The 21,143-nt window shown below is 50.6% G+C and overlaps 1 protein-coding gene across 6 annotated transcripts in view; it reads right to left on the bottom strand.

Annotated features, from left to right (window-relative positions):
* Positions 1-21,143, bottom strand: part of PFKFB3 (6-phosphofructo-2-kinase/fructose-2,6-biphosphatase 3) — a 39,135-nt gene that overhangs the window by 5,606 nt on the left and 12,386 nt on the right. For 2 of the 6 annotated variants that reach the window (XM_038187718.2, XM_038187730.2), the window contains exons 2-16: positions 15,041-15,155; positions 10,010-10,135; positions 9,793-9,889; positions 9,272-9,338; positions 8,461-8,535; positions 8,129-8,185; positions 6,507-6,631; positions 5,593-5,800; positions 4,685-4,831; positions 4,210-4,314; positions 3,281-3,410; positions 3,000-3,062; positions 2,793-2,857; positions 1,223-1,393; positions 53-75 (exon numbers count right to left, since the gene is read on the bottom strand). In XM_038187718.2, the coding sequence (XP_038043646.2) occupies positions 53-75; positions 1,223-1,393; positions 2,793-2,857; positions 3,000-3,062; positions 3,281-3,410; positions 4,210-4,314; positions 4,685-4,831; positions 5,593-5,800; positions 6,507-6,631; positions 8,129-8,185; positions 8,461-8,535; positions 9,272-9,338; positions 9,793-9,889; positions 10,010-10,135; positions 15,041-15,155 (1,574 nt within the window). The remainder of the gene's footprint in view (positions 1-52; positions 76-1,222; positions 1,394-2,792; positions 2,858-2,999; positions 3,063-3,280; positions 3,411-4,209; positions 4,315-4,684; positions 4,832-5,592; positions 5,801-6,506; positions 6,632-8,128; positions 8,186-8,460; positions 8,536-9,271; positions 9,339-9,792; positions 9,890-10,009; positions 10,136-15,040; positions 15,156-21,143) is intronic. The other 4 variants (XM_038187747.2, XM_038187723.2, XM_072042695.1 and 1 more) reach the window with 4 other exon arrangements.

Genomic DNA, 21,143 nt, shown 5'->3' with positions numbered 1-21,143 from the left:
AGAAAACACGGGAAGAGGGTAGGAGGGGAATAAGACGCAAGAAGATACTTACAGGCATGCCTTTCCTAGTAAAGGCTGTAGAGAGACAGAGAGAATGGAAAGAGAGGTGTCAGTAACGCCGCAGGAGACAGGGCACAGGACAGTGAGCGGCAGCAAGGGGCACCTGAGCGCTTCTAAACCCCAAAGCAAAGAAGGGCTTTTGGCAAGACTTGGCCAGCCCAAGCAGAGCTCCAAGAGATGAAGGAGCCAGCTGGGGTGGCAAGGTTTGTGCAAAGCAGGGCAGTGGTTGGAGCACGGCACCCTTCCTAATCCCACTTGGGGCAAGCAGACACCAAGTAACATGAAAAACAGGCAGCGAGAGCCAACAAGCAGCTGGGGGGACAGGCAGCACAGCAAAGGGGCTCATGAGCATCTCTGGTAGCACCCCAACTCCATAACCAAAGGCTTTTGCTCCTGGAGAAGCATGTGCCAAGGAAAGTCTTTTTCTTCATGCTTTCCCAGTGGGTGAGAGAGGACACATAAGCAATAGGGCAGCAAAAAAAAATTTTCACCCAGGGCTGCACAAGGCAACTGGGTTTACCGTGCCTCATGCATCAAAGAGGCTTCTACTTAGTTTTGGTCTGTTTTGCCTATTGCTCTGGGAAGGAAGAGAGACCTACAGGCAAAGAAGGGTCCTCGTAGCATCTTCAAGGAAGCCCAAGAACCCTGGCCTTATCGCAATGCCCAGGTCTACAGTGGAGCAGAGCACATCCCAGAGGAAGGCACGAGCCATTCAGTCTAGAGAAGTGGCTCCCATCTGGACGTGGACCTGGGAAACCTGCTCTATTTTGTCCAGCCTGAGCAGGACCTGGACCAGATGACCCCCAGAGGTCCTCCTCCAGCCTCAATTATGCTGTGACACGACAATGTCAAATGGGGGACACGGAGGCAATTCCTAAATTAATGCAGTTGCTCAGTTCAGCCCAGAGCTTTGGGGTTTTCTGAGGCTCTCAAAAACCACGAGAGGGCCGACAGCCACCCTTCGCTGGGTGCTCCTGAAACCAACGCGATGCAGGAGGACAGCAGCCACGGGAGAAGCGGGGAGAGAGCATCTCAGAGACAGCAGCACAGGACGCGGCAAGTGCAAGCCGTTCCCCAGCTTCAGGAGCGACAGGAGGAGGACGACAAACAATAAACAACGAGAACAACAACAAAACAAAACAAAAAAAAGAGTTCAACTAACTTGTCCCGGCAGCTGCGTGGGCACTTCCTGAGGAACACAGCCTGGCAGGGCGGAAGAAACAGCCACATGCTCCTCAAAGCTGTTGATGCGAGGTTTTTTGGTGGGCTCTGGGCTTGCTAGAGGGGTAACGCTATTACGTCTCATGAGCGGGTTAGGTCCCTTCTTTGCTTCCTAAATTAGAGTGAGAAAAAGAAAAAAAAAGTAAATAAAAATAAAATAAAAAAGGGAAGAAGGCGACAGTTATAAAGAAAAAAAGAAGCAGGTTGTTTGTTGTTTTTTTTTTTTTTTCCTTAAAGCAGCCTCTGCTTTTCCCCCACAATTGCTGTCGACGTGCAAAGGATTAGTTGGATGCATTGAAAGGTTCTGGACACCGAAAAAAAAGAAACTGATGCAAAATGTTCAAGAGCACTGTGTGATTTCCCAAGGATGGGAGGAAAAAAGGCCCTGCACTCAGAAATGAGACAGAATTTCTCCTCATTTGAGCCTTTGATCACAAAAAAGGTAAATAGGTATTACAAAGCGCAGTAGTAATCAACAGCCACGATTTCACACGCCAGAGACGTGTCCATTGATCTACTCCTCAGAGGTAGCCCCTCTGCCCCAGGGCATGAAAGCAAGAAGAAGAAAGAAGAGCGAGCCCAGGCTGATAAGAAAGACTGGGGAAGTTGCACAGAGCAGCCAGCGAGGGTCAGCACCAAGCTCCAACTCAAGCTAGGTGGGATGGAGGGGCAGCTCCTGCACAGCCGAGCAGAGGAACCCAAGCGCTTTGCACGTGCCTCACTCCGTGCCCACCGCGCCACACAGCCCCCTGGCCACCCCCAGCCTCGGCAGTGGACGAGGGCATCAATGGCCCTGATGCACCACGAGGAAGGATTGGATTCACCCCTGAAGACGTGGCCCAAAAGGGGATGGGATCTGACCATCCAACACACGGCTGGGACCCATCACCACTACATGCAAGTTGGGAAGTTGGACACGGGGTCCCCTTCCTGTCCAGCCCCAACACCAGGCTGGCATCCCCTTGATCTGGCCTCTGAGCTCCTCATGGAGCACCCAGACCAGACCTTATGGGGTTTTTCCTCCGTGCAAGGGGTCTTTTCCCCCAGCACCCTACAGAACAGCACTCTGGTAGCCACATGGAGCTGTGGGCATGCCAGGAAAAAACACAGAGGAAGGAGATGTTGGACAAGCCACTGAGCTTGGGCTCTGCCAACCAGCTAGGACACCTGGGAGAAGCCACCTTCTCCATCCAGTAGTCCATTCCCTCGTTGGGCAAGCAGATGATTGCAAAGGCGAAAGTCAGAGCCCAGGAAGGACCCGTCCCTGGGTGAACTTTCATCTGAGCAAGCACACTGGGAAGCAGGCACATGCAAAAGTAATTTTCCCTTGGAAAACCCTTGATTGGCCACATCTTTGCAGAGCAAGAACCCCTGTGATGCTCCAGGGGCACTTCCAAGCAACGGACTGTGCAATAATCTCCCCATGCCCACCCTGGGCATCCTCACTGCCTGGTGACCGTAGGGGAGAGAAAGGAGACACCAGGGAATGGCTGAGGAAGAGCAACACTCACCTCTGGCCTCTCCCTGTGGGTGTTAACAGCTTCAATGTTCAGAGAGATGGATTCCACCCGGCAACCTGCAGAAGGGAGCACAGGGAGATGGAGAGGCTGTCAGAAAAGCCAAGAAGTGCGGGATGCTCGACCCCAGAGCCCTGTCCATCTCCCAGAGGAGGCACAAGTCAAACACCCAGGCACATCAAGGTGAAATGCCACACTTACCATAGGCCACTGGGGTCAGCTTCAACACTGTGTGAAGAGGACACTTCAGGTAGGGCATTTCGTCTGCAGAGAAAGCAAAGCAGGAAGGTTAGGTTACCCCATCCCCTCTCCAAAAGCAGGTTCGGACATCTTCCTCAACACCTAAAGCTATCCCATACCAAAGGAATACATTTTCCAGTCCCTGCATGGACAGGAACCCCTATTTTATCTCTTCAGAGCTCCATCTGTCATCCTTCCTCCAGCAGGATCAACCCCTCCCCGACCAGGGTTGTGGAGCTCACCTGCACTTTTGTCCAAGAAGTAAGCAAGGAGACAGCGCATGACCGCCTGGTGACAGATCACAAGGACATTCTCTTGTCTCTCCAGCTCCATGATGACCGGCTCTAGGCGCTGCACCAGATCTTGGTAGGACTGGGACAGAAGAAGGGCAGGGAGATAAGCACAGAGCCAGGAAAACAAGGACCTTACAAAGAACAATAGGCATTGTCTTGGTCCATCTATTATTTTCATGCTTCTGACTAAACTAAACCAACAACCAGGGCTTTGAAGGGTTTCATAAAGCACCACAACAGGCACCCAGAAGGAACCCTATACACTTAGAGTCGGTGCCGGCCATTCCCTGACATTCTTTTGTTAGGTGTGCTGGCATTGGTATGTCTCCAAACATTTGCATTTCCCAAATGTCAATGCACAGGACTTTTAATTTGGTGCTAAAAAGCCCAGTTCACAACCTAAAGCATCACCCAAGACTGACGTCAGTTCCCACCTCAGCGTGTCACACCTTGAAAGCAGGTCGTGTTCCCCATGCCAGGAGCAAACAGAGATATCAACATCAGCCCTCGGCAAATGACGCAGAGAGCAGGGGCTGAAATTACTAATTTGGAAGTGAAAGAAAGGGAAAAACCTCAGCACCACAAGACCGAGTGGACCTAATGACGGAGGCTAGACTAGGCGGCCTTTGGACTTTCCCAAGTAATTGACTATGAAGTCATTTGGCCTGTTTGCTTAGTGTTGTGTTTCTTAATGAGATCTTCATACACCATGATATTACAAGAGCTAAAAGCTAAAGTTAAACGGGAGCTCTGACCCTTTCTTAGTTCTTGCTTCTTGGAGTATCTGCTTTCTCCTCTACTCTCCTGTCCTCTGTGCCCAAGTAGCATGAAAACAAATAGGCCACGTTCAAATAACAGCCATGTCTCTGGAGGCCTACCTCTCCAGAAGGATAGCGGTAGTAATATTTATCCTGATCGCGTAAAACAAATTCCTCTGGATGCTGGTCCCTGATTTCTTCATAGGTCATTTCTTCACACACACCCTGCAAGAACAGGACATCCAAGAGGTTATGGGCCTAGCTGAAATCAAAAGTAATCAGCACCCCTAATATGCAAACCCTTCTCCAAGGCATTTGTCTTTAATCCTTGGAGAGATCAGATAGAGGGCAGGTCCAAGCAAACATCATCCTAACCTACTTATTCTCGCCAATGTCCTGGAGGTTCTGCATAAGGTACAATTCCAATGCCAAGTTGTGATTACTAGAGCAGGAAAAGTACTATTCCCCCTCAGAAGGAAAATCTCCCCATAAAAGGTGAGATCTAGGCAAGAATAAGAGGCCAGAGCTATCACCCCCTCTGCCAACCCACGACCACCACAATCCAGCCTTCCCTACTGCAACCAAAGGTACTTACAGCATCGATTTCATTGAGAGCCTTCCACTGCTCGTAGGGCAGCTGGAGTGCTTCTGCTGTTTGGATTGTTCTCTTCAGTTGGCTGGTCCAGACTTTGAGGTCTTTTAGGTTCTGCTCCTCGACAAATTTGTTCAGTGCCAGTGCAAACTGTAGGACACAAAGAAGAGGTTGACTTCTGATCCACAGTCTCCCAACGGGCCTTCCTCCCTGTGTCCTAGTAAGTCTTCCCCAGGACCTCTTTTACCTCTTTGTAGGCAGATGTATTGGCCTTCTGCTCTAAGGTGAAGAGCAGCCTCACACACCATTTTTTCCCCCTAAGCTACAAGGGACATGCAGACAGAAAGAATAGCAAGAACTGCAGCCTAATATGATTGAGGAGCAGTATCCGAGAAGCCCCATCACAATCTGGCCTCTCCTATGATGATGTGAAAGATCCTAGACCATCCTTAACCACAGCTTTTTTTTTTTTGTCAGAGAGCTAACTGAATGTATTCTGTAGTTCCTGATAATAGTAACACCTTAGTTGACTTGATTTGGACTTCAGATGAAAAGCCAAAATAGATATTAACCCTACCTGGAGCAACTCCTTTGACTATGTCCATGAAGCAAAGTGAAGGCACCCTTGGAGGTGACTAGCTCACCCAAAGGGTGGCAGCAGTCCTCCCACATCCCACTCTACCTGTGTTAGGACTGAACCCAGCCAAACAATGAAATTATTTTCTAACTGCATGCAACACCAGTGGCTGCAGTCTTATTTTGAGGCCATGCTCAAGCCCAAATTTAACCAGCCCTATGGATGGATTCTCTAAGTACCCAAGGTGACATCAAATATACGCTCAGGCCAACACACAGCATCTCCTACAGCCACATCACTTATAGAGCCACCGGAGAATATTCCTTCCTCTTACCTTCTTGCCCCTGTTGGAGAGACCCGAGTCACCGCCAATCTTCCCCTTGAGATTGAACTCACTCTCGCCGTGCCGACACAGGTAAATGGTGCGGGGCTGGACATGGATGTTCATCAGGTAGTAAACGATCCTGCTCTGGATGTGATCCTGGACCCTGTTGACCAGGAACCGCCGACCAACGTCGATGACTTTGATGAGAGAAAGCTCCCTAGGGAAAGCACCGCAAGGATGAGGGGGATGCCAGTGGGGAAAGCAGAAAACCACACATGACCCCCACAAAACAGCCTGGTGAGGTATCTCAGTCAGTATAATCACCCAGCTAAAAGGATTTCCTGCAGGCTATTTTCAACAGGAAGCCGATAGGCAACGGCAATTCACAGAGAGCTAAGTAACACCAGTGTAATCACCCTTCCTCCCTGCAGCAGTAAGAGGATTAAACCTAGCAGGGAGCATGTTCCACAACACGACAGCGCTCAGCTGGCCCAGGATTATCTGCACAGGGCACACAGATGCATTTGTGAGCGCTGGAGAGGCTGGGAGGCAACACGTTGCAGCCTACACGGTCATGAAGGACAGCAAAGGTGGAAACCACAGGGCCTGCTCAGCCTTGAGTCTATCTAAGCATTCCCTATAAGCATTCCCGTGACAAAAACACCCCAGAAACCAACACAAGTGGATCCACAAGAGCTTGTGAAGGTTTCAGTGCTTGGCTCCCTGGCAGAGGGTTGGAGAAAACAGTGTTGAATATTCAAGGAAGAGGCCCAAATTTACAGCAAGGCTTGGCCATACCTTACTCCAGCACGGTCACGTACTTGAACACAAAGTGAAATACAACCCCATACTTCATTACCCCTCTCCAGGCAAACAAAAGGCATTCAAAGCCAGCCCAATCCGAGATCAGGAAAGTTTCTTACCGGTCATAGTCATCAGGGTCAAGTGGCTGGTAGCTGGCCTGGTAACAATTGATTCTCTTCATAAAGTCCTCCATGGCATCGGTCGAATTACAGTCCCGATAATCAGGGCTGGACAGCTTTACTTCCTGCAGCAGGGGAGAAAACACACCAAAAGGAGTGGTTAGGAAGCTTTCCAGGCAGGTAGGGATGGCTGCTGCCCCATCTGGGGCTATGGGCACAGCAGGGATTCAACAGTCAGACCGTGCTAACCTCAAAGCCCTGCCAAGATCCAGCTGTTGGCTGAGCCATTTTACAGCCATCATTTATTATAAGAAAGAAAAGAAGTGAACAAGACCCAAAGTGGGCCACAGGAATATCCAGAACTCACACAGAGTTCTGCCTGAACTACTCTAACAGGTGGTCCTGAAGATTTGGTTTTGAGCAGCAGTATTACACATCATTAACCTCCCGAACAGCATTGAAACCATCAGGATAACCAACAGGATAACAGCCAAGCAATGTAAGCAGCAGCACCCCAGGCTCACAGCTATTTTCTGCACTGATCCCAGCACGAAAAACATTATTCATCCACAAGCACCCCATGGAGCAAAAATCTACACTGAGATAGTTCATTTTTTTTTCTGCCCTTCAAGAATTACTTTCCATCAAAGAGAGGGATTAAATCCTGCAAAAAATCCAGCTTCAGGGTGTTGCAAAGGAATCATAATAATAAAAAAAGAACTAAACTGAGCGTTTCAGTAGGGTCAAGGAAAAGGCAGCATGCAACCACCCTACCAGCCACAGTGCAGCAGCTCCCAGCAGGAGCAGATGCCATGTGCTGGCCCCTACCCTAGTGCCCATTGTGGAGACAGTCCTGGGGGCAGAACAAAACCCAAGGAAAAGCCTCTCACAGACTTTGGATATCCTGTGACACATTCCCAGATGCTTTAAAACTGGCAAAGTGCAGACCTACAGCTGGAGATACGGCTAGAGCACAGCCCAAGGGAGGAAAGAACACTTCCATCATACCTAGGTAAGCCAAGTAGCATATCCACGTGCCCTAGCCAAGCCCAAATGGCAGAGAAGCATTTCTGCTGGTGGGAAACCAGAGATCCAGCAGCTCCCAAAGGAGCCAGTAAGCAATGTTTTATGCTGCTCCCCCAGCCAAGATCTCAACTAGCGGGAAGAAACCACCAAGCTGAGCTTCTATTCTTCTCAAAGCAGACCTCAATAGACTCTGTAAAGCTGCTTGTGGCTGAAGACACCAAGTCTGACTGCTCTCTGATGGGATTTAAACACTTAAATCACCCATCACTTCCAAAAACAGGGGACATTGGGGTCACTGAAGCAGCCTAGATACACATCCCTCCTTGATATCAACTTAAACATTAACAGCCATGCAGACAGAGTGGAAGGGAGATGGGGACAGGTCACCACAACTTTTATTTTCACTACCTCCAGTCAGCCCTGGAAAAGCTCCTTTATCATCCCAGGACAAATATGTCATAAAAAAGATTAAAAAAAAACTCCTAACCCTCAACTGAGTCTGGCAAGACATCAGTTGTCTTCTGATAAGAAACCAATTGGGCACAGGTGGAAAATCCTACACGAGGGAAAACAAAACAAACTGCTTCCATGCTTACCATAACATTGGTGGCAACCACTGTGGGATCATTGCAGACAGACTCAATGAAGAACACCTGCAAGGCAAAGCAAAGCTCAGCTGAAGATCAGCAATAACATTTAGGACATTCAACCAGCTCTTGTTCAACCCAGCTTCACTCCCTCCACCCTGCTGCCATCCTTTCTCCAGGGCTCAGGACCAGGAAGGGTTCACATACTGTTGATCAATCCAGCACTGAAATTCCCCCTTACACTGGAGCATCTTCAGGACAACACCATAATGTATTCTTGATGTTTATTGTTTGCACTATTGTGGACTATGAAACGTGGGCAGCAGCCTGATGGTACCAACCTTGAACCCATTTTCTTTGGCAAAGTTTAGGATCATCCCTCTTCTCTCCCGTGTGGTATTGGTGGCATCAAAAACCTTTAAAGAAAAATGTTGGTTATCAACACAGATGTCTAGTTTCTCACCAAGCCCTTCCTCAACTTAAAACCAGAGGAAGTAGTGGAGATTTCAGAAAAGCTCACATGAGCCGCACACTTTTTTCTCTCACGGAGGGCATTTTGTAACATCCTTCCTCACCTCCCAGCTGCCTAATTTCTGGAAACTTTACAAAAATAAAGGGAGAAGCAATCAACTCACTAAAATAGCCTGAGAGACTGAGGGAAGACCCCAGAGCATTTACTGATGAAGTGGGACCACAAAATATTTTATAGGAAAGGGTTTTTTTTGTTTTTTTGTTTTTTTTTTTTGTTTGTTTTGGTTTTTTTTTTTTTTTTTTTTTTTTTTAAACTGCTTTCTCAGCTTACGTAAGAGTCACAGCTTCCTCATCACATTTTAAATGCAAAATACACCAGCTGACAGTGGGGAGGATGCAGATTGCCCAGAGGATCTCAAAGTGGGGATTAGCAAGCAGAGGAAGCACAACCACAGAGCAGAACAGGATTGTTCATCCCCAACTCTGATTTTGCAAAGTCAGAATTTCCCCATTTCTGTGCAAGATCAGGGCCAATGATGCAACATGGGGATGTCAGCACCAGACAAGCCCTGGGGTGAGCAAGTGGCCCCTTTTCCCACATGTGATTTGCCCTGAGCTGCACTGGAGAAAGCACCTTTAGGACCAGGACTAGTGCCAGCCACCACAGAGGGCATCTCTTACCGCGATCTGGCCAGCCTCCTCCGTCAGGTACTGCTTGACGTCCCTCAGGGCAGCCAGGGCACACTGCCTGCAAGAGAGATGAGAGCCCTGTGGTCCTGATGTCCTCACAGTAAGTGGCACACAGACCCCCCCCAAAGGTGGTGAGTGACCCCAAACCCGGCCACATTGCCCCCTCCCAGGGACATCTGACACTGATCCTACAGAAAAACCGAGTGCCACGCTGCTCTGCAGGGCAGATAAAGAAGTAAAGGCCAAACATCACTGCAGACCTCATGGCGAGCCTGACGGTGACCTTGGGGTACCCGTGATGGAGGATGCCTTGTGGATCCCAAGCCACCAAATCCCAACAGCTCCAAATTGTCAGCTCTTGGCACCTCTAAATCACCTAAAGACGGTCCTTGCACATGCAAGGAGATCTCCAGCTCCAGCCCAGCCCTTCTGGCACCCCACAACAAGCAGGGTAACCCCAATGCTAACCATGAGCTCCACCACCCCATTTGGGATACAGGTCCCACACTTACCTCCGGACTTTCATGGCCTCTTCATTGTCGGGGCGGAAGAAGTCATAGGAGCTGTAATGCTTCACCGCCTCGCGGCGATACTCGCCCACATTGAAAACTGCACAAGAAAGGCAAAAAACATCAAAACCAGGAGCATGCACCAGCACAGCTCAGCTGTGCAGCACCCACAGATGATGTTTTCTACAGACCAAGGAGAAAAATCCTTAGGGATGCTCACCTTTTGTTGGGACGCCGATCCAGTTGAGGTAGCGAGTCAGCTTCTTGGAGATGTAGGTCTTCCCTCGGGCCGGGAGGCCAACCATCACTATCACAGTGGGGGAATTGGCAAGCTGCGGCCCACAGGCTACAAGAGGGAAGAGGAGAAAGCAAAACATCAGCAGCTGTTAATGCACCAGCTCATCTCCTATGAACCCTGCACAGCACTTGCTTTTGAGCCAGCCTCTTCTGGGTCCTTTGGAAGCTGGAAAAAACCCAAAGCCTCTGCTCCCCATGCACCATCATCTCTGCAGCATCTCCTCTGCATCCCCCTCTGCTGAGGGTGGACAACCAAGACCCCGAGCAGGGGAACCCACCGACTTATTTTCATGATGAGATCTGCTGAGTACATGCCAGAGCAGGGACAGATGGCTCCATGAATCAGCAAGACAAGTGCCCCGGCTCAGCCACCCTGACCCAAATTTGGTCCTGACAGCCAGAGGAGAGCATCCTGATGGCTGCAAAGCAAGGAACCTGTGGCTGTCCCAGGTTCCTCTGTGCCTCAGTTTCCCCATTTGCAAGAATCAATGCAAACACAAGCCCTCATCCCTGTGGCTTGGTTGATTCTAAGAAAACCTAAATGATGGCCACAAGCAGCCTGGGCACGTGCCAGGGTATGGGAGACGGCACCACCCGAGGGAAGAAATGCAGCCTTCGGTCAGCTTTTCCACCACCAGCTCAGCAACTCCTGCCCGTCTGTCTGCACTCAGAGTGTCTCAGACAGTAAGCACCAGTTCCAAATAAAAAAAAAGAAATCAAAGACTGCTTTCAGAGGCGGCCGCTTCGCTGAAACACCGGGTCTGCACTCAGATCTCCACCCACCAGGAGCAACTTTTCAAAAAAAAACTTTGGTGAGCTTTTAAGCTAATACACATGCAAATGCAAACTTTTTTTTTTTATCCCTGAAGGCAAGCAGGACCCTAACATTAGCCAGCTGCAGAACCATCAGCATTTAAAAGAAGATATACAGGAGCGACTTATCCCTTTCTCCCAGGAACCTAAGGCTGGTTACATTCTGTCCTCAAGAGGGTCCTGCGTCAAACAGCTGGAAATAAATCCAGAGCGATGACTTGGCCAGCTAAAGGAAACTCCTCTGATTCAACGGAATTGCACAAAATGCAGACAGATCAGCTGCCCAGGTGAGTCGCTTTTCCCCAGAAAATCCTGTAGAAAGTAAACTCCAGGGCGCTGGTTCAACCAGGAGGAAATTGCGCACCGGCAGCATCCTCCTGCCCTGCCTCCCCACATCACCTCCACGCTGACGTTCACGTGGCGCTACACATCCCAAAGGCCAAGGCACCGAGCCAAGTGCTTTACACGCAGGAAAGGAAGATCTTAAGGATGCCTAATGGAATTTGGATTAACCACCCACCTCTCATCCCGCCTGGCCTCACGTGCGGGGAGCCTTCCTGGCAAAGGCAGCCAGGAGCGAGCCCCTCCGGGGGATTTCTCATCTCCCCTTCAAGCCGCCGGAGCCTGGAGACCTCATGGGAAAGGAATGCAGGGAGTGAATGGCTGATGGCAGCGCCGTAAAAATGTGGTTTAATTATGGGCTGTCCGACAGCGTGCCCGCCCCAGCTTCCCTGCCTGCCTGCCGTGGGGCAGGTGGGACCAGCGGTGGCAGCAGGATTCAGGGACACGAGAGGCTGCTGGGGGGATTTTTTCTCAGGGGCAGGCAGACAGACTGAGAGGTATGAAGAGAGAGCACGTGAAGCACGTGGGATCAAGAAAAAAAAAATCTGTCAGCTAAAGAAACCAAATTAAGGCCACGAGTTATGGTGCCAGAACAGCAAAGAGCCTCGCGTCATCTGCCTGAGTGTCTTGCCAAAGCAGACTCAGCAGACAAGAGATGAGAAAAAACTCTCCAAAAGGGATTTCTTTCTTCTTAAATATTCCACATTCCTGAGGCCGGAGCTGCCCTTGCACTCGCTGCTCCCTTTGTGTGACCTGGCTCCCCGGTGCCGCGTTTCAAAAGCCCAGGGCAGCTCCCACCGGCTTCAGTGGCAGGCACTGATTTTGCACGCTGGGGTACCCGGGGGGGCTCTGAGGTGTACCAGAGGAAAACATTTTTCCCCTCTGACCGTTTAGAACGGACAGCAACAGCCCCATGTGCCCAACAAACTCCAGGGCTTTTTTCCACGCACACAAAATAAATTAAAAAGGAAAAAAAAAAAAAAAGAGAATTGTACCTGAATAGACAACTCCTCCTTTCTCCATCTGCCAGCAGACAAAGGATCTCAAAGATCAGAGCCAAGAGGATTTGGGGCCATTAAAATAATAGTACTTGACATAGGGACAATGCTGGGTACTGTTTCGTGCCCCTTTACCTCCAGGCAGATAAAAATCGAGCTTCCAGAGCTCACACTGTGTGCACACAGGCAGCAAAAACACCTGTATTTGAGGGCATTTGAGGAATTTCTCCCAATTCAGTTTGCTATCAAAGGAACGATGCAGGTCCCCCTCACAACATGAAGAATTACGCATAATATGGACCCGGAGAGCACTCCCCAAAATGCCAGGTCAGCGCTGGGCACGGCATGTGCACCTTCTCACCAGGAGCCCGAGCCCAAACCCAGCCAAATCACAAAAGCCCGCCCCGAGCTCCAGGAAACTTTGCAGCAGGGATGAAACCGAGCCCCGTGTTTTGCTCCGGGCGCTTCACAAAGACCTAATTCATCATTTCTTTTCACCACCCTGGAAAGCTATCAGGGATTTCAATGCATATTCATCACTCATTATCGACATCTAGCCAGGTAAGTCAAGGTCAGGGCTGACTTGTGAAAGGCTGGAGCTGTATATTTAGAAGCGGCTCATCCCGTGCCTCACAGCAGCTGAGAGCCAGCGTGGGTGCGCTCCCAGCTTCGCTGGAGGGGGCGGAAGGAGGGGGGAAAAAAAAAATAAAAATGGAAATTTGCATCTATAAAAGCTTAAATAAAATAGCTGCCTCCCTACTCGGGGCATTTTTACTGTCCCCACGTAGGCAGCATTCCCACATGCCTCCCGCTGCATCTCCCGCGTGAGCCCTGGGCTCCTCTTTTCCACCTTTTTCCCCCATTGCATTTTGCAGACAGCTGCATCTCCTGGCCATACATCGCGTGCAGGCTGCGGGGAGCCTGCGTAACCCCTGGGATGTGCATCCCAGGTTTCGCATGCCCACGGCCGCTGCCTCCTCTCCTCCAGCATCCCCCAGCCCGGCCCCCTCCCTGCACCGCCTCGACTTCCCAGCCCCTACGTGAGAGACGTGCAGCTCGGCAGAAATTGAATGGATCGCCGTCAAAGGGCCAGATGAAGGCATCACTTGGAGCTGCCACGACCAGGAGGAGGACAATCGGGCTAATTATTTCCCGCACCGAGCGGCCCGATGGTGATGATGCTGCTGCTGCCCTGGGGACCGTGCCGGTCTCGAGGGAGGCCGGGGCTCGCCATTGTGCCTCCCCGCCGGCCTCACGCCTTTGTGCCCGTGCTCTTTGTTGCTGCCGAGGAATTAGTATCGCCTATGGGAAGCCACGGGTTTCAAAAACCGAAAAATGCCCAGCCGGGCTCTTCCCATAGATCGCAGCGAATGATGCCGAGCGTGGCTCGTTCCCACCCCGAGGAACAATGATCATATTATTATGATTATATTCGTATATTAAAAGACGTTAGCTTTCTCCTCTGCAAGAGGGAGCTCTCCCGTCAGAAACCACGTGAATAAATTAGTGAATTAAAAAAAAAAAAAAGAACAGTGAGGCACCACGTGCTCGGGGGATTTCTTTCAAAAGTGTCAGTCCTTGAGAAAAAATAAAGAAACCCAAAGCACTCAGACCCAGCTGCAACACATTACACCCATCCCACCCCAGCCCAGCCATTTCTGCCCCACGGCCAGCCAGATGTTCAGCCTGTTGCTGCTCAGAGCCATTTCCTCGGTGCCTTCCCCTGCACATGTGCCCAGACACAAGGCTCAGCATCCCTCGTGGCACGCCGGGACCCACAGCTATGGGGCAGCAGCCGTGATTCATCGGGGAAATTAACGGCATCATTCATTTCATCCAGAATATATATTATTTTTTTCCTTAAAACTGGGTAAACTGACCAAGAGAAACACGAACTTAAAAATAAATAAATAAAAGAAGCAGCTGCCTGCTCGAGAAAAGCAGCGGGAGGACTGATTCACCTCCGAGCCACATCCATCCCTCTCTAGGCTGCAAAACGCTGCCTCCATCCTCGCTCTCCGCAACCTCTGCGGGTTCCTGCGATGTTTATTTGGCAGCTCTGGTGGTTTGGGAGCTCCGCGGGGTGGCACAGCTGCCGGGTGAGTTAAAAGAGCCGGCTCCCAAATCAGCCGTGATTCACGCCGCGTTTGATAGTAGCGCCGGGGCGACCCAAGCGTTGGCTGGTATTTATTTTTTTAAGCGTGGGGTTTGGTTTTGGGCACCCCCACACTTTCTTTTTCTGCAGGACGCTGAGCAGGCAATTTGTTTGCCCTCCCCTCCACCTGCCTCCTTTCTCCCCCAGGCGCAGGAGCTGGTGGCAAGGTGCAGACAGCTGGTGGTTATTTGGGTTTATGAAATCCACAATCTTACCCCCCCCCCCCGAGTAAAAGAAAATCAAGCCAAACATCAAGGCAAGGTGCTGAGTGCCCTGAAAAATCCCAGCTGAGCTAGCCTAAGAGCAACCTGCCCTATCCGCTGTTAATCCTATAAGTATTATGGGGTGGAAAGCGAGGGGGAGGGAATGTCAGGACATGCGTGGGGCCGGATGCAGGCGGGCTGCACCTTCCTGGGCTGGAAGCATGCACAGGGATGCTACAGGGAGGGGGGCAAAGTCAGGCTGCAGGGATAATATGGAAAAATAGAGTATGGGGGGGTCCACCTCGGAGAGGGCATCACAAGGGGGGTGCACGGGAGGAGGGAAGGGGGGGTGTCGCATCCCACCCCCGCCGCCCTCCTGCCGGGGGGATGCTGAACCTCCCCCCAGGTTTCCCCCCCGCATTTATCCCATCTTTCGTACTCACAGCGGCGGGGCAGCGCCGGCCGGTTGTCATTGGGGAGCCAAATCTTCTGGATGCGGCTTTGCGTCAGCTCCATGGGCATTTTTAAAGCCAAGGTCTTTTGGCGCTCCGCGTCCACCTTGGGGCGTTCGCAAAACGGGGGTGGAAGGAGAAAAAAAAAAAAATAAGGGAAAAAGGGAGGGGGGCGAAAAATATAAAAGGAGACGATAAAATAAGGCTTGCCGCTCGGTGAGGGTTTAGAGGGGGAAGGAGGGACGGGGCACAAAGCGGGGAGGTGGGCGAGTCCCGCTGCTAGTTTTAATTAAAAACAAAAAAAATGCAAAAAAAAATATGTTTCGCTTTGGTTTTTTTGTTCTCCTCTTTCTTCCTTTTTAAAGATAAAAAGAAGGCTGAAGGCGAGGGCTGGCAAAAAGAAGCGGCCGCGCTGCTGCTGCCGCCGTTCCCACGCTGCGCTCGCACTGGAGGCGACAGCGGCGGCGGCTCCTATTTGGAGCCGGGAGGCCGAGGGGGGGGGCCCGAGGGTCCCCGCCCTCCGGGGCGGGGTCCGGGGGGGGCCTCGGGGGGGGCGGGAGCCGAGGAGGAGGGCGGAGGAGCCGGGGGGGGGCGCGGCGCGGCGCTGCCGCCTGCTGCCGGCCCCCCCGCACTGCAGCGGGACAAAGGCTTTGTTTGGAGGATGGGGGGGATTTGTGGGGGGGTTAAATGGAAAGGTTGGGGGGGGTGGAAGGGGAGAAAGAGGGGAGTGGGAGTGTGGGGGGTGATGGGGAGAGAGGGTGGGATGGGGAAAGGGGGTGTCGGAGATGGGGTGGTGGAGATGGAATGGAAAATATGGAGATGAAAGGAAGGGAGGAGAAAAGAACAAAGGAGAAGAGAAGAAAAAAGGAGAAAAAGAAAAAAGGAAAAGGAGAAAAGAGGAGAGGAAAAAAAGAAAGAAAAGAGAAAAGAAAAGAGAAAGAAGAGAGAAAAGAGAAGAGAGAAGAATGGAGAAAAGAGAAAAAGAAAAGAGAAAGGAGAAGGGAGAAGAGAAAGGAGAAAAAAATGAAAGGAAAAAAGAAAAGAAAAAATAAAGAAAAGAGAAGAGAAGGGAGAAAGGAAGAGAAAAAAAAGAAAGGAGAGAAAAGAAAATAAAGGAGAAAATAGAAGAGAGACAATAAAAAATGAATAGAAGAAAGGAGAAAAGAAGAAAGAGAAAAAAAAAAAAGAAAATAGTAAAGAGAGAAAAGAAGAAAAAAGAGAAAGAAAATAGCAAATAAAAAAAAATAAAAATAATTCTAAAACCAAAGCAATTCTGCAACCAAACTCATTCTAAAACCACAATTATATTTTTTTTAGAAATCCTTTCTAAACCCAAGGGCTCCCCCGAGCGGGCTCTCCCCCCCCCCTCTTTCTTTCCGCACCCCCTTCCCCTCCCCGGCCCGCGGCGGGTGGGAGGCGGAGGCCGGGGGCTGCGGAGGCTCCGCACGTCGCTCACGTCGCACAGGCAGGGCTGGGGCCCGGCCTCCTTCACCCCCCCACCTCCGCCGGGGGGTGCCCGGGCTCTGCTCCGCCTCCGCCTCGCTCCGCAGCCGCGCAAAAAGGCTGGGGCGGAGGCTCCGGGGGAGGCTCGCAGCCTCCCCCCCACCTCCCGGCCTCCGCCCCGGGTCGGGGATGGAGGAGAGGAGGCTGCGGAGCCTCCCCTGCGCTGCCTCCGCTAGGCGCAATTAATGCATGTAGGTGTATTTTATTAGGGTGCGCATTGGGTGTTTTTATCCCAAACGTAGCCACGCTTGGGGATTTTTAACCCATCAGTTAGATTCCCGCAGGTGACCTCGCCGCCTTCAACTCAGCGGTGAAAAACACTAATTCCAACCCAAACGTGGCAAAGGCAATAAATAAAGGTGCGGGGAAATCCAGCTTTCCCCTCCAAAATAATAATACAATTAAAATTAACATGAACATCACGATTTGGGGATGCGCACATCCCAAGCGACGCGGTGCGCCCAGGCAGCAGTGGGATGCTGGGTGGTCGGTGGGGAAAGTTCGATATTTCGTGGCTGGGAAGTGGTCCACTGGGTTTATTCTAGCTTGATTTGCTAAATAAAGCAAATTTTGCACGGAAATAAAGATGCTGGCAAGTTAGCATCTCAGCTACATACTGAATAGCCTCCGGTATTATTTTAGGGCATCTTCCACTAGGAAAAACAGGCATGTGTTTTTATGACAAAGAATATCTTTTTGGCTGTCTCCTTACATGGAGTCGAGATGGATGGAGTAAAAAAAAAAAAAAAAGTGCACAATCCCTCAGTGTGCTACGCAGGAAAAATATATTCATAGACAAAAAAAAAATGGTACTGTGTGGGAGCTGCAAAGGATGCAGAGATTTGGGATGTGGGAAGGAAGAGGGTGAGAGCATCAGCTGGAGAGGTGGGGGTGAATCAGCGAGACAGAGATGTGCCCCCCCAAGACAATACACAAAATACATCCTCGGGGAGGGCAGAAGACTATTTTGATAGATTTTGGCAATTTTATTTTCCCCCTTTCTCCAAAAATCCATTTCAGCAATGGGTTTTATGCCACCCTGGGTGGAGGCAGGTTGATCGGATGCTGTTGCCGCTGCTGCTAAATTAATCTTTCCCCACAGAGGGCAGGAAAAATTCGGTAACCAGCTAAAACGCAGCTCAGAAGAGGGAAGAAAATTCACATGCTGATGCAGGACAAGGGTTTGGGGCATTCCCCTTCCTTCTGCAGCTTCGTGCTCCTCTCCACGTCTTTCCCAGAAGCTTCAGCCGCTTCCAAAATCACCACCGCAAGAGCATCGAAAAGAGCAGGAAAGCGAACCTCCGCCTGAATTAAAATCACAGTCTCTTCAAATTAGATCCACCTAGTAACTCTTGGCTAAAAATGCCTAAATAACTGGAGCGGAAAGCTAGACCATACTTAAACTCCTAAATAAGTGGCCTGGTTTCCAAAGGCACGAACACGCAGCTGCTCCAAGCGAGGTCAGCTGGAAGGAGCATCATTACTATTTATAAGGCACTCTTGGTTGTGAGGGTGGTGGCAGCACAAGGTGCATTGGGAGGTATAAAAATGTAAAGCCAGGGATTGAAATCTGCAGATGAAATCACTTTGGGTGGGAATCCAGTGGGAACAGGGGGAAAAATCCCAAATCTGTGAGAGCAATCTCTTATGGGGATTGTAGCCTGGTGACTTCTCTGAAATACCAAATTCCAAATACCTCCTTTCCCTTATTTTGTGTCCCTGCTGTTAAAACACTGAAATGACCTAGCAGCCCATCCCAAATGGTGGGAAAAGGCTCTGTATAGGGCCCAAAATCCAAACCCTGGGCTCAAGTCCCCATCCCCTGGGGAAGAACCTACCTGGGTACCAATCCAGGGGATGGCAGCCAGCCCTGGCACCGTTCCCACGCCATCAAAATGCAGGGAACGGCAGCCCCAACTCTGACTAAGCTGTGATTCATCACCTTTTTTTCTTTCTTTTTCCTTTTTTTCCTTTAAAGGAAGCTTGCAAGGAAAGCACGAGTCCCATTCATGCCTACGTTCAGTGCAGCATTGGGGCCGTCGTGGCGTCAAAGATGAGAGGGTGCAATTTACGGGGAACCCGAGCGCCTCTTCGCATGGATAAATTTGGAGGTGGTGGCTCAGGGCTTGCATCACCGCGAAGATACAGCTATAGGTGAGCTCCGTTAATGGCTGGGCAGCAATTTCCAGCACAGCCTCAGTTTACCAGGCTGCGACATGGGCACAATCCTCCCTTCGGAGGCAGGTTGCAAAATTTAAGCCAGCAGCTGCCCAACTTCTTGCTAGCGCGCTGAAGGCACCGTTTTGCAACAGACCAAATTACTCACCCAGGAGAGAGGAGGGGTATTTATAAACAAATTTGAAAAAAAAAAAAAAAAAAACAAAAAACTCTTTTTGCTTCCGAAAAAAGAATCAGGGGGGCCATGGGGAAGCCAGGAAAGCTGCCTGCAGCACACCAGGGGCTTTCAGAAGGGTCAGGGAGGAACCAAGTGGTTGCGTCCTCCCCTTGACTGCTAGACAGGGAACTGCTGTCGCTGCTGGGGTGGCTTTTTGGGGGAGCCCTGGAGGAGTTTGCAAAACTTCTGGGCATTTTGCTCATGGCCCTTTGTGCCTGCACGTTTAAATTGCTCTGCTTGTGGTGGTAACGGCTTCGCTCTCCTGAATGTGGTAGGGAGAGCCCAATTCGGTCTCTGACCCCCCCTTCAACTCTGCAACGGGGAGAGCAGGATCGGGGCAGAGCAGAGAACATCTTGTGCCCCAAGCCCTCCTCCCTTTACCCAAACACCCAAGAAATCAACCCGTTCCCCCAGCTGGGGACAGGCTGTCCCCTTTGTACACTATTGCACTCTGCAATTGGACCTGACGTGTTACCGAAACGGCTTCCTTCCCCAGCCGTAAGCAACTCAGCTTGGGGTGAGCAGCCGAGCACCAAAATACCCCACAGAGCAGGCACTCAGGGCCACCCAGCATCTGCCAGTCGGCACAGGCAGCACCTTGCTTAAAATAGCTGCAAGTGGAGAAGGGGAAAAAAAATCAATTGGGTTTGAGGAACGAGGGCTGATAGCGAAAGGGGGAAATCCCCGGGGAGGAACGAGGCGTTGCTCAACCCCACTCCACCGGCCCCAGTCAAACGCCCTGCCGGGAGCTGAGCTCGCCTTTTCTTGGCAGCCAAGAGGCAGGAAAAGCCACGAGGGATCTGCACAAATGCATGTGGAGGCTTTCAGCAACGCTTGAGCAACAAGTGCCAAAATCAGCTCGCGTGCACGTGAGCCGGCTTGCAGCAACGGTGCTAGCCAGGAAGGAAAAAAAAAAAAAATCCAACCAAAAAAGCTCACATCACCGTCTACCAGCAAAATGAGGCTCCCTTTAGGTTTCTCTAAATGCCTTCTTGGCCATATTCACCCCTCAGACCTGGTCGCTCTTGCTCGGTCCCTCTGCTCTGAGCACCCCTGTGTGCTGTCGCTGTCGTGCTCGGTGCTACACAGAAAGTATTTGGGGGGCAGTAAATTCTGCCTGAAGTCAACCCTATTTCCTGCAATGCCGTCAGCCTTGCTAAAAGCATTTTTTTTCCCCTTTCTTTTCATTCAGGAGCCCTTCAAGCAGAAGGATGAGGGTTCAAGCCTAGTTAGCACCTGATTTACTGCAAGGAGCTTTGCAAAGGGAGGATGGCAGTGCTGTGGTTTAGGAATTTGCACTGATGCTGATACGAGGCAAGAGACACCCAAAAAGTGAGTGATTTCTATGCTGTTAGGAAAAGGAAACACAGCCCGGGAGGACGAAAAGTGCAGGTGATGAGAAGCGTCAATTGGCAGCACGGGAGAAAGTGATTGTGGCTCAAAAGAGGTGCCAAAAGTAACAGGAAATATTTCAAGCCGTCGGATTTGTGCCCAAACTAGGGACTTTTGGTTATAACTGGGTGAGTTAAAGGCAAACAGCAAAGGAAATGGGAGAGGTACAAATGAATTGCCTGCCCATTATGAATGTGGAAGAAGGAAGGATGAGAGCCTGGATTTCAAGTGCATTCCCTAAGCTATGAGTAGAATCCCCAAGGGTCCTTCTGTCATTGTGCTGAGATCTTGGAGAGGGCTGGCAGGTCCCTGGAAAGTCCAAGTAAGACCCAAGGGCTTAGGCAGGTATCCAGGAGCCAGGACTGATGAGCCCGAAGGAGCCTTTTAGATTGATGTTCCTATTTAAAATCCCGTGGAAGGGGTTTTATCTCTGATTCATGGACCAGTTTTGCCTAAACCAGAAAATATGATGCAGATGCATCTCTGCTTCCAAATTACCCCAATACACTGTCCCACAGAAAGCACCAGGATGAGGTCCCTGTGGCCTGTCCATCAGATGCCTCTCAGGGGACACTAGCCAAGGAGATAAAATTTATGGTCTGAAAATCTCCTGTAATTTTCAAGAAAGAAAAATAAGTTGGAAATAACATTCTGAACCTGCAATGTACATTGGAGCGGGAACATTTCTCAATGCCGGCTGAAAGCCTGCTCAGAAACGTGTCCAAGCAGCTTGAGCAACGTCCTGTGCAAGTTCCCGACCTCAGAAGGCAAGTGCAAAACAAATCTCCCCCCATAAGCAGCTAA

This window comes from Anas platyrhynchos, chromosome 1, assembly GCF_047663525.1.
Source record: "Anas platyrhynchos isolate ZD024472 breed Pekin duck chromosome 1, IASCAAS_PekinDuck_T2T, whole genome shotgun sequence".
NCBI lineage: Eukaryota > Metazoa > Chordata > Aves > Anseriformes > Anatidae > Anas > Anas platyrhynchos.
The sequence above is the reverse complement of the archived record's forward strand: the minus strand, read 5'-3'. Positions and strand labels throughout refer to the sequence as shown.